The sequence below is a fragment of the Rattus rattus genome, chromosome 4 (genome assembly GCF_011064425.1).
Source record: "Rattus rattus isolate New Zealand chromosome 4, Rrattus_CSIRO_v1, whole genome shotgun sequence".
NCBI classification, from domain to species: domain Eukaryota; kingdom Metazoa; phylum Chordata; class Mammalia; order Rodentia; family Muridae; genus Rattus; species Rattus rattus.
In genome coordinates this window covers 143,883,699-143,903,563 of record NC_046157.1, presented here as the reverse complement: position 1 = coordinate 143,903,563, position 19,865 = coordinate 143,883,699, and the positions used below count along the sequence as shown (strand labels likewise).

The 19,865-nt window shown below is 38.2% G+C and overlaps 1 protein-coding gene across 1 annotated transcript in view; it reads right to left on the bottom strand.

The window, feature by feature from the left end:
• Spag16 (sperm associated antigen 16) overlaps positions 1-19,865 on the bottom strand; it is a 523,611-nt gene that overhangs the window by 187,953 nt on the left and 315,793 nt on the right. Inside the window, 1 exon segment of the mRNA XM_032899754.1 lies at positions 19,402-19,528. Within this exon segment, the coding sequence (XP_032755645.1) occupies positions 19,402-19,528 (127 nt within the window).

Here is a 19,865-nt window from a genome sequence, read left to right as displayed (position 1 = left end):
TATTAAACAAAAGCCTTTTCTATTCAATAACTGTCCATCTTTCTGTACTCAGGGGAAGACAGCATTTCTCTCTAGAAAACTGAAGAGAATATCAATGGGGCTAATATCTTCAAAGTCCTTAGAGCTCAAAGCCGTTGCCTGCAGTTGTGAAGAGTCCCCATCCTCATTATTTCTGCAAAGGAAAAGTGACCAAAATGCAAAATACTGCTTGGTTTCCAGGGGCCAAAATGCTCTATAGAAAGTTAAAATAAATATTCCCTAACTCATTTCTTAGCTCCATTATTTGAATTTTAATGTATTTTTAGAATAAAAGAGTTAAATTATGAACCTTTTGTTTGTATAAAATGAAATGTGAAGTGGCACAAAATTAAGCTATATGGGTTTCATAATTTAAAAATTTTTAAAACATATCACATATACCTATATCCCAAGGAAATGTGACTTGTACGATATAATTATAAGTATCTAAGGATTATCAAATTGCGAGCTGCATGCTATGGCAAGTGCTCTCCTGAGCACCCTTTGTCATATGAGAAGTCACTTAATGTTCCATCCTATAAAAGAAGGATTGGTATATCTGAAAGTCAGTAACAGAAATTGGACCTATCACACATAATCAGGATGACTTAATTTAAACTGAAATAAAGTGTTCAAGTCAATGCTTAATTGTAGCAGCTCGTTGAGGAAATGCTGCTGATGAAGCAGCTGTGACAGAGGTAACACTTATCCAGTCTGCCTTGTCACAATATTTCAGGACTGTCCTCCAGAGGGAAGACAGTGCTGAGATGTAGGCACATACCTGTGAGGCTTGCCCCTTTTTGTGTTCAGATAATTCACCCAGTGTAACAGAAGCCCTTACCCATACTACTGTGATCACTTGACCTCCTCCACCTTATTCCTAACCTTGTATTTGTCTCTGTGGAGCCCTTCCCCCAGAGAATTCTTTGCCAAGACATGATTTGCTTTCTCACCTCATGAAGGTGGCCTTTCCTTAGAGGTTTCTCTTGAGTATCTTATTGGCAAATTCCATTCCTTGTGATGGCTACACTGATTATCTACTTGACAGGAGCTAGAGTCTTAGAGAATACAGACTTCTGAAATATGGAGGGAAAATATGAGTTTCTAGATTGGGTTAGCCGAGGTGGGAAGCCCCTTTCTGAATGTGAGTACACAACTCCATGGGCTGAGGTCCTAGACAGCCCATGAGAACTTGTCAAACACCATTTTCTCTGCTCTTCCTCCCTGGGATGCTGTGACAAGGCATTTCCACTGCCCACCACCATGTCTTCCCTGCCATCAGGGACTTAAACTGCAATCCAGACTAAGTCCTGCACTGCGGTCGCATGGGGTTTCGTGGAGAAGTGAGAAAAACAACTAATACATTACTTTTCATTCAGGTAGGTACAATGGCTTTATATTTCATGGGCTAAACACCAGTCTGTTTATGTATATGTGTAAGGCAGACCAAAAGGTAGGGAAAGAGGTTAAAGAAAGATGGTATATTTCTGCTTCCCCATTTAGTATGTAACATCAAACACAGAGTTATATCTTATTTGTGAATTTACATGATTTATCTCAGGAATGTCTGCAAAGAACAAAAAATAATTACAAAAACAATAACAACAACAAAACAGAGCAGACATACTTCTTTATTCTTAATTTACTGAAGGAGAAATCTAGGCAGAGAGAGAATAAGAAAATTTTCCAAGGTTAGAGAGCTAATTGGAGGTATAGTTTGGATTGAAAACAAATAAACAAACAAACAAAAACAGCAAAGAGTGTCACTGTGTTATTGTCTGCATTGGGACCAATGTTGGGGTTTAAATCTCAGCTCACGTCCAGACAGAACACACCAAACAAACATGGTTCCACATATAGAGGAATGAGAGAAGAAGAGTAGAAGAGGGGAGGAACAAAGGCTGGCCATGAGCATGTGGAGGGAAGGGGATGGCATGGGGAGAGAAAGGACAGGGACAAAGAAGGCACAAGAGCAGAGAAGAGTAAGGGTAAGAGAATGAGGAGGGGCCAGGCAGTCCCTCATATAGTGTCAGGCACAGCTGGCGGTTGCCAGGCAACTGTGGGGCAGAGCATACCTGGCTGTTGCCAGGTAGTTGTGGGGGTGGAGCTTAGGCAAAATACCAACATTCCCCCATTTTGGTTTAATTTAAAAAGAAAAATTAGAGGGCAGGTGAGCTTGAGTCTGGGCAAATGGGGGGAGCAAAATAGAGGCTCCCAACTTAGCTAGAAGATCCCTTCCCAATAAGGGGACAGGGCATGCTGGTACTACCAAAAAGGAATGGGTTTGAGGTATACCCCTAAAAAATATAACTAAGGAGTAGGGTTTGGTGAGGAAGGTTAGGTTACCCCTTAGCCCAACAATAGGGAAATGGGAGAGAGGTGGGTCCCCAAAACTCCATTAGGACTGAGTAAGTGGCCCCAGTGTCCAAAAGAAAGGAGATGGGCCTTCTGCATACCATAATAATTACCCGGGGCTCTCTGCTGGTGATAGCAGTGGTCAGGTCTAGGGAACTCGGGCCCCTTCATTCATCCACAGCCAAGCCTAGATCAGCTGGAGGGTTACCTGTACATGATGTCCCCCTATCCTGTGCAACATAAGGGCAATCAACAACCCAATGTCCCTCTTGATGGCATCTAGGACATGGCCCCCTTGGTTTGCGGGGATTAGGGCAAGCCCTTACCCAATAACCTTGTTGACCACATTTATAGCAGGGGTCTGGTGGTTCCTTAGCATTAAAAGGCCAGGAGTCTGCGGCAATAGCTGGGGCTGGTCAGACAGCCTTTGCCAGCATATGGTATTTTCGTCTGTGAGCCTTTTCATCTCTCCCATGGTATACTTTGAAGGCCAGCACCCAAACTTCTGCCTGTGGAGTTAGGGGCCCCCTCTCTAGCTTTTTAAGTTTGTTCCTTATGTCGGAGTAGCCCTGGGAAAAGAAATAGGTCATCAGAAGTTGTTTACCTGTAGGATTGTCAGGGTCCAGATTACTGTATTGTAGTAAAGCCTTTGTAAGGTGTGCTAAACATTGGGATGGGTTTTCCTGTTTTTTTCTGGATGACCTCTTGTAGTTTTTCAAAATTCACTGGTTTTAAGGCTGCCCTGTGGAGACTGGCCAGGAGACAGGTCATAAATCTATCTCTGACTAGGATACTATCTGTGGAATTATAATTCCATCAGAGATCTTGGTCAGGTATGGCTTCAGACCCAATTGGGTTTGTTCATCTGTGTGTATTTCACCTGCTCCCAAACTCGCCGACGTTCTCCTGGAAGTAAATTATTAGTAAGGATCATATGTACATCATGGAAAGTCAGGTTATAAGATTGGGTAATGTACTGGAACTCTTTAATAAAGGTGGATGGTCAGAGGTATAGGAACCCAGTCTGTTTTCTATTTGAGAAAGTTCATTCAACAAAAAAGGCACATGTACCCTGACACAGCCCATCTACACCAGTTACCTCTCTTAATGGAAGGACCAGTGCTGGGTCAGGCATCTCTGGCAATGAGGGGTTTGGGGTTTGGCTATGGTCTTGGAGTAGGTGATAGGAGGGGTGAAAGTAGATGCCAGTGCAGGGAGATTGGAGCATACTGCAGCTGGAACAGGAGGGGAGGGTTCTGGAGAGTTCGATCGAGGAGGCTCTGAGGTAACCTGGTGAGGAGAAACTGAGGCGGCAGCTTGGGTTTTTGGAAGTGTGGAAGCAGGCCTGAAGCGAAGAGGAAGCAGTTCATTAGTTTGGTCAAGAGTTGTACTGTCATCTGGTGCCTGTCTCATAGCTAAGAGGAGTTGGGTGGGGCTACAAGAGGAACACAGAGAGGGGTTAGAGTGAAGATATATGAATGCTTGGACATAAAGAACCTCTTTCTTTTTACCAGACTACTGGCAGTAACTGTGAAGATCCTGTAAAATTGAGCAATTTAGAATGCTGTTTTGTGGCCATTTTGAACCATTATCTAATGAATATCAAACATTATTGCATAGGTGTATTAATTTTGATGTCCACAGGTAAGGCGTTAATTTCAAAGTTTTGAAATTCTCCAAAAGACATTCCAACAGTGAATTTGGGGTACGGTCGAAGACCTCAAATTTCCCATTGGGGGAAGTCACCAATTAATTCCGCACTGGTGTCCCAGGAGGAATTAGTGGTAACAGTAGCACTCTGGCAGGCCACGTGTCTGGGTTGTCACTTAGACTCCTGGAGGCTATAAACCGGACCCACCAGAAAGCTTTCCTACCCAGGCCTGGGGCTTTGTGATTGGCTGTGAAAGCCTGGAGCAAGAGGGGAGTGAGTAACCACTTTCTAGGGAAACTCTGACCAATGATCAAGGTCCTATTGCGTATGTTAGCTAAGGAAATTCCCTGCAATCTCAGAAAAGCTGGCCAGGCTTTATCTGGGAAATCGAGGTCTTCCTTGTCAACTGGAATAGACCTAACAATCTGCCGGTGTTTGTGCAGAAATTGTAGCTGCAGACTGGTAGCAGGAAACGTGGAACCATGTGGTTGGAGAGGGCCAGTCTAAGCAGCAAGAGCTGGCACCATGTGGTTGGTATATATATATATATATATATATATATATATATGTCTATGTGTATGTCTATGTGTATGTGTATGTGTATGTATATGTATGTATATGTATATATATGTATGTATATATGTATATATGTATGTATACATGTATATATGTATATATGTATATATATGTATGTATACATGTATATATATGTATGTATATATGTATATATGTATATATATGTATGTATATATGGAGGGCGGCTGTTCATATATATATATATATGGTACACAAATCTTAAGAAAAAGACAAAAGCCAGTGCAAACCTTTAAACCTAGTACTTAAGAGGCAGAGGCGGGTAGATCTCTGTGAGTTTGAGGCCAGCTTGTTCTAAAAAGCAAGTTCTGGGACGGGTAGCACTGGTAAGAGAAGATCTGTCTCAAAAAATCCTGTTTCAAAAACCTGTCTTGAAAAAAATTTTATATATATATATATGTATATATATATATCACAGAATATATTTATTATATGGTAATTTGATATATAGAGTATATAAAATATAAATTAACTCTGATTTATGTGATATCAAACAGGTTCTTTTCTCTCATATGTTTTTCTCATAATTTCTTTCCAGAAATATCTTCAGTAATTATGTAGGATAATGAAAAATGTAGATCTTATAAAACATAATGCCTCCTCTGGCCACATCAAAGGGATCTGCATATTAATTAGATTTATAAGCTTTAGTGTAAGAGCCTTTCTTCTCCCCCTCCTGTTTCAAACCTCTTGAGGAGTCAACGGAGGATTCCTGTGAATGACAGCGTGTCAGCAGGAATAGGATCTGACTCAGTCAAAGCAGAGCATTGCTTTACTACTCCACAGGAGTCCTGCTCTTTCCTCACAATGAACGAACCCCTCCCATAACGGAAGAGCTGGAGGAATGGAGCCTTCTACTGTGGGAGATCTTCCGCAGACAGCAGTAGTTGGCACATGTGTCACCAGGAAGGGTTTTACAATGAGAGGGCCGCCAGTAGAGGATACTCAGCACAATTGTTTGGCGCCTTAATCCTAAATCATCAAAGTGTATTATTAGTTCATTTTCTGTTTCTGATATATGGTATCATGGCTATGGCCAGTTACAGAAAGAAGAGCTTATTTTAGCTTCATGTCTTTAGAGGGTTACAGACCATGCTGGTAGCATGGAGGCCTGGCAGGAGGAAGCCGACCAGGAACACAAATCAGAACCAACTGAAAGTAAGAGAAGCTTAACATTCTCAAAGCTCACGTCCCCTCAAATGTCATACTTCTGCCATCAAGGCTGTACCTTCCCAAATCTCTCCAGACAGTTATTCCAATATGGAACAAATATTCAAATGCCTAAGGTTATGGGGAGGGAGGCATGTCACAATTCAAACAACACACAAGGTGTACCTTTCATAGAAGTGGGAATGGAGAGATGGAGATGGGGTTGAACATTAGAGATAATGTACTTAGACACTGCAGCCATGAGAGGGTATAGTAGAAAGTCTTCCTCCCACACATAAAGGATTGTTGGGGTATCTGGAATCAGTCTCTAATAGTCACATACACCAGCTTCCATTGGTTTCCAATAAATCATTTTCTTTCTCCATTTTCCAGCATATTTAGTAAGAGATGGATAAGAATTAGCTAAGGTCTGAGAAATTGTTGCTCCATCTTCCACATTCAAATAGCATTTTAAGACACATGGATCCTTAAAGTTTCTGTCATCACTGCTACCTTTCATGCTTTCTTCTGTTTTACACACATGTTGGGAAGAGTTTTAATGCTTTGTCTTATTTCGTCTGCAAAAAGTCACACTTCAGACCTGAGGGTCCCTGCCCCCAGCTGTCTTTGGTGGATAATTTTGCCATACAGCCATTGACTGGGCAGGGAGATGGGGAGGGACTCTTAGATTGCATGGGTAAGAAACGGAGAGGGGGAGAAGAAGACGATGCCATGAGGGGAAAATAGGGATTAGATTTCAAAGAAAGCAACCAGCCACCTAAGTATTCCAAGAAAGAGACCCTGGGTACCACTCGCCAGACTGGGTCTGGGGTAGCAGAAAACATGTTGATTTAGCAAGTTGACTTAGGAAAGTTGGAGGAAAGAATGTAGGCTAGCTAAGGGGAAGATTAGAAATGCCCAACCTTTGAGATAGTCAAGGCATATCAAAATTAGCTGGTGTACGTGTGTCTCTCATTTGCTAATCCAGAGAGCTCTTGGGCAGGTCCAGCTCGCATGTGATTCACAGGCAGCCAAAGCAGTTTAACTAATTCACAGCTACAGGTGCATATTACTACTATTGAAGATTAATTGTATGCTGAGGCTAGACTATTCATACCTAAGATGAGCACCTCTCAGAGAACACCTAAATTTATTTTTTTTGATGCCTTGCCAAATTCTATATGCACATCTGTGTCATTCGTAACTCTGGCATGAAACAAAAGAGTTGCACTTGGATGGAAGATTTAAAGAGAATCATTAATGAAGGGATTATTTACCAATGAAATAAATATAGAGGAATAACTGAGAAAATACATACATAAATTAGAAGCAGTAGGGATTGCTTCCTGCACAAAGTTTAAAGGGAACTGGGGAAGAAATGACCAAATCAGAGCCTGGCTGGGGGCGTCAGTTGCACAGCAGGGAAGCACACAGAATCTGCAGCGTAAGCTGCAAATAGCTGGACCGAATATGCACCTACGCATGGTGGGAGAGAATCACGCAATGGTCTACTCCTTTTCACCCTCTGATCTGACTCTTGTATCTGCATTGGGAGACACAGTAAGTCAAGGGGCAATCGGGCTCCTGTGCGAGACACAAGAAGATGACGAAGATAGAGTGGTTAGCAGAAAGATATCTAATAGAGGAAGAGCAGCTTAGCCTCCACCCATCAAAATGTCCACTGAACTGCCTACACAGCTATTGACTGGGATTATAGACTATGTTCATTTCATTACAGTGCCTCCTCTCGCCTTAGGGTGTGCATTCTAAAAGATCTGAAGTTGATATCTGAAACTTCAGGTTAGAGGGGACTTATATTTTCCTATATATGGATACATTTAATGAAAATTAATTCATAAATTACAGAAAAATGACATATTTAAACAATACAAACATAGAACAGCATATGTAAAATAAGTTAGGTGCATATGTTTTTTTTTCTCCTCCAATTTGACATTTTCAAGATAGTAGAAAAGAAAAAATTCATCTAGACAAGACTGGCAGAGCAATCTGAATTTTCATTACGCTACTCAGGGGAGTACACAATTTAAAGCACATATTGTCTTTATTTCTAGAATTTCCTGTTTGTATTTATGGACTGACGTTGACTGTAACTGAAACTGAAATTTTGACACAGCAGAGACACGAGTCTACTGTGTGCACCATGAACATCTGTCTTCAGATTCCATTAGAAGACACTTGTACTGTGAAGGTTTTCAGGTAAACTTAAGACACTATATTTGGACAAGAGTTATGCTTAGACATGCAGTTTCAAAGTATCTTCAGTGATTATTTTTTCATATTTGATGTTCAAAGATGTCACCTGAATCATTTTTGGGCATCATTTTATAATTAATATAAATAATGCTGTCACAATTTTATAATTAAAAACCTCAATGAAACTCTCTAATAATGATACTGTATGAGAGAGAGAACTGACATTGAATCATAGCAAATATAGCTTTGTTAACATAAGTTCTGCCAATATCACTAGATACAGAATATATATGTCTGGTTGACTGGCATATGATTAGATTATTAAATACTACTATCAACATGATACTCATAACATGAAAAGCTTGCTCTTCTAATGTCCAAAGCCAAGCCAGGTTTTCCTATGAGAAGCAATATTTACTTGGGTAAATGTTGAGGTAGGCAGAGAAAAAAATTTCAGAAATATTTGGGCCTCAGACATACAGAGAGTAGGGAAAATAATTCTAGAAATACATCACCTAGTTTAACTATCTTAAAATAAACTAGGTATCAGATTTGTCAAGAAAGTTAGTGATTATTTTTGGTAATATCAAAGTCCACAAGACTAAGGGTTAGAAGACATACTTATGGTATGAGAGAGAGAGTCAAATGCTTAGAGTTTTAGAGTTATATCATGTTATTATGAGATGGATATAATGGTTTATTAAAAGACTGCTATTGAGATGAGATTCATAATCACTATTTCCCACTGCCTCAGAATTTCAAATGCATATGCAAAATGCACTAACAAAATGACTTTAAGTAGAATAGAAATGTGTCCTTCATATGAGTTATGGTGATTTGAATATCTTCAAGCAGATTCTTAAGATCTTGACAGGAACATGTCAAGCTGATAGTGAAAGTTAATAATGTGTAACTCTTAGCAGAAACCACATATCTAAGTTTTTGTAGTGATACTTGGTCATTATTTGTTTTTACATGAGACTGAAGAGTAGTGAATCCATGACCTATCTGTTCAACAAATCAGTGGCATTTATCCACAGTTCCATCACACCAGACTCTTAAGGAGGGAGTGCTATAGAGAGAACTGTAACTGTCCAATGAGAGAGAATGGGATGAGAGTGTTTAACACAGATCACCTTGAGGTTTAAAGGAAACCTAGGAAATAGTGTGTCAGCAATGCACTAGGTAAGCAAATGGGAAGATGAACGAAGGGGAGAGAGGGGTGATAAAAATGATAGAAGTATATTAATGTGGAAAGTATAAGAATATATTATATAATTAAAGCAGGAATTTTCATCCATGTTACAGGGATGTTAGAAGCCATATATATTTAAAACTATGAAGAATAAAAAAAGCAAAGATGGTGCACAGAATGGTTGAAATAATAAAGCTTGATGATATTAGTTTAAACTCTGTTGAAAAGTAAGATTGTTGGTATGTGTGTGTGTGTGTGTGTGTGTGCTAAAAATTTTAACAAAAAAGAAAGTGTGAGAAGAAAGAGAGTAGAAATGGGAGAAACATGGTATCCATGGTTACAGTTATATTTGGATGAATTTAAGAGGTCCCTAAGGTTGTGTGACTATGGAACAAATGGAGCCTCATGCAAACACTGAGAAAGGGTGATGAAAGAGACTGATGAGCACCGTAAAGGAAATCCATGAAAATCATCTTTTAACGAGAGATGGATGCTTCCAGCCAGTCTTCTGGGTGTCACACTCTTCTTCTCCCCACACAGACACAAGATGCCCTTCCTAACAAACAGTAATGAAGTGTCACATACAGTGCAGCACGAGTGGAAGTGTTTAGGTTAAAATTTACAACTCCCTCTGCTGCTCCATGAAACCACAGATGCGCATGTAATTTCTTTTAACATAGAATCTAAATGATTTTTTCATCACTAGATCCCAGAATTTAGTCTCGTGACAGACATACAACAAGGTTATGATCAATAATTCTTGATTAAGTTGATGTATATTCCACCATTATAGTAATAAAAATATGAGTGTGAAAATGAAGAACATTGATCAAATTTATTTTAAAAATATTTATTGTTAATTTTAAAAATATGCCATTTTCTTCCTTTTCCTTTTTTCTATCAGCATGGAGTAGAGAGGATGACACATGATGATTTTGTAATTGTAACTTACACTCTTAAATTACAAGTGAGAAGAGACACTTTTGAGTTCAATCAGATTGAGTAAATCATATTTGAATATTGTTTGAAATTCAATTTCAGATAAATAGAACGGCAGGTTATCACATCTCCATGAAGAGTGAGGGTACTGTGTGTTCTGCTTTGATTTGCACATCTGTTGAACTGCAACTTCCCATAAAGGATGATCCTATTAAAAAGCATCATCTTGGCAGATGATTATCTATTTCAATTTTGTATAACAGACTATTAAAAAGAAGGCAAATTCTTCAGGTACTGGCTCTGGACCACATAGTATGTGCACATTGAATTTTAACTATTACCATTTAATCTAATAACTTGTGTATATTCTTAGATTAAAACAATTCATTCCTTTTAGGTGTCCAAACTGCATTCTTTGGAAAAATTCAAAGTGTCAGTGGGACATACTGCTTTACACAAGCACATTTGTATTAATTTGCCATATTTCAAAGCTACCTATGCTGGCCTACACATGAGGTCCACATTACATCAGCAAGCATTCCAGCATAGTTAATTATTACTTCTAAATGGTGTCAATAAATATACAACCCTCTCTTCACACTTGATTCTTACATGCAAAGCTTTTATGAAACTTTTGCTAAAATGTGGTGGAAAAATAATTTAATGTCAGCATTTTGCTCACTTGTTTATAAGGGTGCATTTGAGAATATTTCTATACAATACCACAGAAAATCTTCATTGAATCTAATGATGCTAATGTAGGGCCCATCAAGCTTACAGCGTATGCTCCATTCCCATTGTTTGTATGGGATTACATCCACAAGCCTTAGAAGGAACTTCTGAACCACTGGTTTATGTATTCAACAAAGCAACTCAAGTGCTCTTGAATTGTCTTTGCATATTCTGTCATAACTATGCTTCACTGTAATTCTTCATACAAGAACTAAGATGTAATCACAACTTCATTTGTTTTAAAATACTACATAAGCAGTGTGACCTTTTGGGATCCATGTGAGGGAAGCTGCTGTGGCTGTACAATGTTGCAGTTGGTAACATTGACTAGTTATTTCTGCTCTGATTTAAACAGAATGGTTTGCATTCCTAACTCACACAGTCCTATAAGGAGACTTTGACACAGTCATTAACTGAAATTACTAACATGTTAGAATGTATGAATCTTTTGCCAGAATCCCTAGCTATATATGCGAGATTAACAGGACAGTTTTCCATGGAATATGGCTGCCATTGAGATTTGGAGCAAAAACTTGGGTCATTTTAGTCCCCATTTTCTTATTCTGTTCCATCTCTTGTTGAAACTTGTTTCCTTGTCAGCAAGCCTTATTTTGTTTGTATATGTAACATACTAAATTTAAAATTGCTTCACAAATATGGAAGGGACTTATTTTATGGATTTTAGGCAATTTATTGGTGGTTACATCACTGATATAAATGATATTTCCCTTCCCAGCAACCAATAACAGCCCATAGTCTCTTAAGAAGGGGTAGGGCTTCATGGGTCCCTCCCTATACATGATGAAATATTCACAGCTTTAACCTGGTGTCAGCTATCACAGAGGCAGTGAGGCAGTGACTGCAGTGACTGTTACATCCAGAAGACAGTTTCAAAGCACCCATCCCCATTCTCTACCTCTTATATCATCTATCCTTCTCCAAGACATTCTCTGACCCTTCATGGAGGTGGTATAGGTATTCTCATTTAGGACCCAACACTCAGTAGTCACTTATTGTCAACAGTTTGGTCACTTGTGAATCTCTCCATTAACCCCTACCCACTGCAAAAAAGATTGGGAGTGTAATTAATCCTGCACAGCAAACTGTGGTGTGATCTAAAGTCTTAGCATGGTACCTGACCTCACATCTAATCTGGGGTGAGTAAGGCTCATTTTTTTAAAATTCTTTATCTTTCCTAAGCCATGAAGAAAAATTTGCTTATATTTAGGTGGTTAATTGGCTGGGAGGTAGCCAGATTATCTTAGAGGATTTAGAATTGATCAATGACTGCCTAGCTACTATGCTATAAAGCAAATTAAGTAAGCCTAATAGTTTCTGTCTCACTTATTTAGGAGCAAACGAGGGATAGGGAAATAGTAGCCACTTTTGAAATTAATTCTACATATGTAGACCATTCCAAAAGGAGCTTCCATATGCTTGTGCAGTGGTCTTATCACCCGACAAACTACACACCCTTCCAGTCATAACTTAGATAAACAAGACTCAGTTCCAGGTGTAGATTCTACAGTAACTTGTAGAATTCAGGCAATTTCCGGGTATAAAATCCATCATAAATTATGAATTTCAAATGAGTTTGAGTTTCAGTTTGGATGATGTACTGTTTGAAGTTAGTCTTTCCTAACTAATCCATGAATATCATAGTCACCTACCAATCAGAAAAGATGCTATACCTGTCCATCCAAGCTCATGGTTAAAATGCTCTCTACATTGATATTCATTCTCCCTGAATTAATGGATCTTTAGTTGATATGTCTTTAATTGAAATTTTCAAGAAATTCCCATTAGTACCATCAGGTTACTTCTTGTGTTTTCTCTTAGCAAATTACGCTGTGTTTTATCATGGAGCATAATAAGACAAAAATCAAAGAGAAAAATTGGCTATTATTATAGAAAAAGCACGAAGCCTATCCCTATGAATCTCCAATTTTTCTTAATATAATTCACAATTTACAGTAATGAAACAGTTTTCACAGGAGTATGAGAGCATGTAAATTTATTATTACAAATTAGTAATTAAAGCTCTCAAAAGTCTTCTAAGTGGGAGAAATAAAACCCAATCAATAGGTCTGTGATGACTGAACAAGTAAGCCCTGTCCTATGCATGCCATACTCCTCCCCTCACAGCCCTACCTATATCAAAGAGCTGCACACATCCCTACAGGTATCTGTTCTGCCTGTGTACCTGAAGGCCTGCACATATCTGTGCAGATGCCCATTCTGCCTTGATACCCAAAGGGCTATACTCTGATTTCCTAAAGGTCTTCTCATTCCTTAGACCTGAATCAGAGTGATCTGTATTCACTTAAGAACAAATTGTATATTTCATGTTCAGCAGAACCAATAGAAACAAAATTAAACAAGAGATCCATAAAATAATTGGGCCGAGGAGTCCTCTGGTCACCTATTTCTTATATTTTATCTTCTATTTTGATGGCCCTGTGTCCTAACATTTTTGTTTTATAGGATCAACTCCATCTTTCCAAGCTTGAGGCGTAAAGGAAGTTGGCTTATTTCCTTCCTTCCTTACTTAAGTTTTTCCTATTTATGTCCAAGTAACCCAGGGCTTGCATGAAAGAGGGCTGAAGGTAAAGTTCTATGGCAGAATGCTTGCCTCGCAGGTATGAGGCTCTAGGTTCTAAGCCCCACCATCATCCAGCTATCTCTGTATAGCCTTTCTATCGATAACATTTACTAAATGACTGTTGTATGTTATGAGCTGTGTGAGGCACACAAAAATTAGACTATACTTTATCACAAATGGCAGAAAGAAGAGCCACTGAGCTGACACTATGACAAAATATAGCTTTATATAATTTCTCAAGTGTCATGTGGCCTTCGCCAGGTAAGTGACTAGAAATGTAATTGATGGTGAAAATATAAAACTCTAAGTAAAGCCAGAGGACTGGCTGTGTGAACATGTAGAAGTTTGTTGAGATGTATAGATAGCTCACTGCATAGATAAGCAGTGGTACTTGGTGCAGGGTTGGAGGTCCAGCCGCCTGCAGGGAAGAACAGGTGCTCAGGTTGCCCAGAAGATGTAAGAAATCTGGCAGATGACAGCAGAGACTGTATTTTGATAGTTTTCTAAATTTCAGGGACGAGTAGTTGGTAATTAATGCTAATAACCAGATGAGGTTTCTCAGCTTCGGGTAAAACATTGTCATGTGATTGAACATTGTCATGTGATTGGTACTGGAGGAGTTTCAGTATTTGGAGCAAAGGCGTACCTTTCCAAACTTATATCACAGACCAATATGGAACCGCATTGTGCTATAGAAAGAGCCAGACTTATCTCTCAGGATATAGATTGCCCCTCATTGAGTGCTGATTCTACATTTGAACAGTGATGCACAATGAGATTAATAAACTTTTGATTTCTCAGTTTCCTTGTCTGTAAAATGGGACAAGAATAACACTATTAATTCACAGCGAGATTTAAGTAGGACATGAACCCCTTCTATGACTGTAAAGACAGTAGAGCGAGTCTCATTCCAGAGGTATGGTCTGCCTCATGATGGAGGTAATTCTCCCCTTCTTAGTGCTTTCTTTTTTCCTAGTGAGAGCGCAATAGGGATGATTTTTGAATTTGCATGTTCTACCTGCTCGTAAAAGAGGCTGTGCTGCCCAGTTGGTGTGGCCTTTCAATTAGTGCTCTCCTTTGGCCTTCGGGTTGCAGGATTTTCCTCTTTGGCTAGAACACATACTATCCCAACATGAGCTTTATGAGCTTCTGGAATCTTCTCCTCTATGCCTTTAGATATCTTTCCCTTGACTTTCTTCTCCCATTTGCGAATCCTTACTCAGCTAGCGAGTAGGCGATGGAGGAGCCTCTGACGATCTCCAGGAGTCTCTCTCTACGCTTTCCCCACCCTGCCTACTCTGTCCTGCAAACTGAGGCTACTCTTACTTCCAAGTTCTCCCTAGCTCCCTACCTTTAGTCTCCCAGAAACTTCTAAGTGTGGTCTGTCAGTCAGTTTTTCCATGAGGTAAAATGTAGTAGTTGAATCTGGGTAGTAGGCTGGGCTAAGTCAGCCATTAAAACAAACAAAAACCAACCTCCGTACTAGAGGATTTTTTTCTTCCTGTGTGCTCTACCAGGGAGACTTAATCAAAAACTGACTTTGTTTGTTTGTTTGTTTGTTTGTTTGTTTGTTTGTTTTGATCAGACAGGGTTTCTCTGTGTACTCCTGGCTGTCCTGGAACTCACTTTCTAGACCAGACTGCCTCAAACTCAGAGATCCACCTCATCTCCACTCCAAGTACTAGATTAAAGGCCTGCACCACCACCACTACTGCTGGCTGAAAATAACTTTTCAATACAAAATGATGCACTGCAGCTTTTATTAACCAACACTGATCAATTTGAGCCAAAGATTTTTGGGGATATTTTGCTTGGAAAAAATTAGGGTGAGGGCAATGTGTTTTCATCTTATTCAAGAAAAAAGTTGGTTTTGTTTGTTTGTTTGTTTGTTTGTTTTCCCATCCTTTCAGGGTTTTTGGCATGGTTCTGCTTGTCGGGAACATTTAGGATTTTAAAAGCTGGGAAACTTTGCCCATTTGAATGAACCGATACCTTCAGGTTTTATACAGGAGAGCCTGCGTCTGAATCACATTTCTGTCCCTGCATTTTCCAGAGCTGTGGCTACTTCACAATGTGCTGGAATTGCCTTTCACAAAGGAACGGGAAGTATTGCCGAAGTGTGTAAGCACAGTGAAGTGAGAGATGAGGAGAGGGGAACGTATAAATCCTCTGTGCTCACTTTTATTACTTTCGCCATGCAACTGCATTTAACATTTTCAGAAACAAGCAATAATGTTTGAATGAAAAAATATGACATTTTAAATATGACCAAGTGAAAGATATTATTTAGATAGTGAATATTCACAAAAACTCGTTGTTTTACATTCCCGGGAGGCTCTTTGCTTAATGAGAAAGGAACATTTATCCTCTCACAAATACAGTGTTATAAGTTTATACTAATATATGGATACATCTATAAACACAGATAATCTGTATTTGTCACAGGCAGTGCACTTGTAAATGAAACATTATGTAAATAATGCTATGCTGCACACAGTTCTTCTTCCCAGTGTGTGAGTGTGGCTGACTCAGCAGTGGAAAAGCAAAGTCATCCACAGTGACTTATACATGCTCAGATGTTTAAATGTGTAATGTACATTTCATAAAACACAGTGAAGTCTTAGTTAATGATTTCAACAAACTCTCACTATAACGCCAAGGGTTTAGCCTCATTTCTTTTATCCACTGACTGTCAGGCACCCATTTGTGGATGTCTTATCCATCCACAAGCAGACTGACTGACTTTTCTCATTCCTAAAGTGAAAAGAATAATCTCCGAGATCTGCTCCAGCTTTAAGAAACATAGAGGACTGAGCGCAGAATTCCTTATTGTGGTACTATTATTACCTGAAACAATTATCTGCTCTCTTATTTGCATGAGGAATGTTAGTTCGGGGAGATTAAATAAGTTGTCTAAACAATGCCAAAAATGTTATTAAATCTAAGAGTCTGAGTTGTAGTACTTATTCTGCACCTAAACTTCTGGAGTATAACCCTTGTTTATCAAAGCTACCTGTTACAAATGATGTACTAGTAAGGGTATCAATCTTAAAACAGATACAGAGCCATTTCTTAGAACATACATTTGTAAATCTAAAATGAAAATATTTGCCTACAACTTCTAACTATGTAGGTCTTCATATTCATGAAATTTGAAAATAATTCAGCAATACTTGCAGTTGTGTTATGATCTTCGATCTATTTCTTACATTGTGTTAGATTTCCAGTTGCTAGGAATCACAGTATATACAAAAATAACTCATAGTTTGTAAAGGCAGCACCTTCTATTTCTCTAGTTGCCCTTCAATGAAATTGATCACGGTATATGATGATCACTTAAAATATGTAACAGCAACACATTTCTTGTTTGAACAAACTTAGTCAAGATGTCACCCAAACATTCACACTCATTATATAATATTAAGGTAGTTGTGCATGTCTATTGACAAGGACTTTCAGGTCCAGAGTACAGCTAGGGCAGTTAAACAGAGCTTTGTCTCTAAAAGAGGTGAAATTGTGATGAATAACATCTTGGGCAATATTGTCACAAATTTCAACCAGGAGACATGGCTTAGCAAAAACTCAATGTGCATTCTCAATAAATGCATTTTATTTTTAGCCTGGTCAATATTCTCTTGCTCTTTTGGAATCATACCATACGCGTTTGTATTAGCTTGCTCTGTGAATAAATAGAAATTTGTCATCTTCAGATGGATACATATTTGGACTTTATTAATTCAGACTTGATTTTATCATTGTGTTACAGATATTTTCATAATGCAATTCTGCTACATTTCCTTACTGAATATTTTATCCCAAACAAATGGCAATTAGCAAAGATATACGAGCCACTTATCTTTATTACAATGTTGGCTTGCTTTAGATCTGCACTCCTCTTCATGCTTTTAAGAACAAAATCCCCAGTACTATTAAAAAAACTTTCTATTCATGTTCTGATTTTATCTTGGACTCCCAGTAATTTACCCAATTTTTGGTATATTTTAATCATTTTTTTTAAAAAGGGTTATTGCGGATGTTTGTAGAGAAGCTCAGGTTCCTCATTACTGAATGAGAAAAGCCTTGTGACAGTAATTTCTCATGCATATTAAATTAAAATTAATTATCATATGTTCCTTGAAGAAATGGTAAAAGGGGTGGGAAGACAGAACTGAAATTGTATTGCTGTGGCCCAATAACAGGGTCTCTGATTTGCAGTCTCTGTCTTTATGTTTCTCATTATTCTAACATCAATTCTCTATACTTTTCTTAACATTAGTGTATGACCAGGAGTTTAGTAGCTATGAAAAACGTCAGATTTTTCTGTAGCTAGACTTTAATATACTGGCTTGTGCAGCAAAAGATAGATGCTGGTATTTATTAAAAATCACGTTTCCCTGGCTATACAAAGAACTTTCCTACAGGAAAGCAAAGGTCAATAAAAGGTCAGCAGCATCACATCTAATAACGACAATAACATATAGAACTTTTAAAAATTGTGCAATACTTTTTAAAAGGACCTTACCTTGTTACTAGAATAGTACAGCCTCAAGTTTTACCATTCAAATTTCAACATTCAAAGACATGAGTCATTAACTGACTGCTTAAGGCAATCAAAATGGATGTAAAGATGTGACCTGCCTGTTATACCTTAGTAGAACTCCTGTGGAGATCTGGTGTCAGTGCAGATTTATATGTCAGAACCTTAACTGAAATATTAATATCTTACATAGAACAGTATGGAATGAAAATTCCAACTGATAGAGTCTTTGATTCCTCATTGTGTCTTCTCTTCGGATTCTGGCAGACCATAAATGTCATAATGCCACGAATACTACTAAAAATCTTTCTTCTCTTTTTGAAACTTTCGTTTATAGCTCTACCTCCTTAACATCGCATGCATGTGCTACCATACTGAACACCTAAAAGTGCTTTGTTTCCAGTGGTATTTATAGGTTCAGATGCAACGAAAATGCAACATACAATTCAAGACGACAACTTACCATTTACATTTTCAGATGCTGAATGGCAATAACACAAAACCAGTTCCAAGAAACACACAGCAGTATGTTATGGCCCCATAATTATTCTTGGTATACTTATGCTTCTGTATCAGAGAACTAACATGGACCATGATTTTTTTTAAATGAAGCACTTTGTTTTCTTCTTATATCTTTATTCTTCCCTAACAACTGAAGTTGAGTCATATTAAGATTTTAATCGATTACAAATAAAGACTGAGGAATTCTGAAAAGTTCAAAATCTTAACTATGCATCCCTATCAAGCGGGTGATGTACTGTCTATTCCTCATTTAACAGAGTCCACCATTAAAGATGGAGCTGTAGAAGAACTTTAATCTTCTAAGTGGACAATTAGAATCAATTTACTTGACATCAGATTCCACTCTATTCATCATCAATTGGGATAATATATTTTATCTGTTTGATAATTCTTATATATTTCAGGAAAAATGCTACAAAACTTTCATAGAGCATAAAACATTTAACTATAATAATTGGTGAACATGTGCATAAATTCTAGAGTATTTCAGAGAAATTTATTAACTTTTTTATAATTAACCTATTTCATTAAAATCTTTCAAGTTTTTTGTTATTTCCACTCAATTGCTTGCGCTACAGGGAGCCCAGGTAATTTACCCTAGGACATGGGCTATAAGGACACTCATGATGCTGTCAGCAAGCTTATGATATGTCTACATTAATATATCCCCCTTTTTATTTCCTTGTGTTAATTACTTTTTATGAGATCAATATAATTTTTTCATAGTAAGATTCATAATTTTGAAAAACTAGAAATACCACAGTTGATATATTCTTAACAGAAAATTACAAATTGCATACAAAGTTTAAGTATAAACTTTAAGAGAAAAGGGTATTTCAGATAAAAAAAAAGCTCATTTGGTGCCAAGAGTGAAACAAAATGGATCCTACCTGATGGGTCAAAATTCACCTCATTGCCAGGACTTGGACCCACATCAATGGACACGATTGGAATGAGCTTCCGGAAGTCCCATAGCTTTATAACTCCCCGGGAATCACAGGATGCTATTATGTGACCCTTCAAAACAAAAAATAAAAGAAATAGATATATCACAACCTGCAGTAAAAACCTATGAGATTTATGTTTCAGTTTTATTAATGGCACAAAAATACATTTCTTTAACCTAAAGAACTCATTATAAAGTTACATTAAATTCTCTTCTTAAGATATAGAGTCTAATGTGAATATATGAAAATAAATTTTAAGAAAGCATTTAGAGCCACACCATGATCCCGGCACGCTGCTCTCCCTGCTCCCAGAGCCCGTGGGAGACACCCCTGCCTGACATCCCTGGCCCAAGAGAAACTGTACAAGGCCTCTGGGTTCCTGGGGAGGGTCTGTGGAGCGGCAGGAG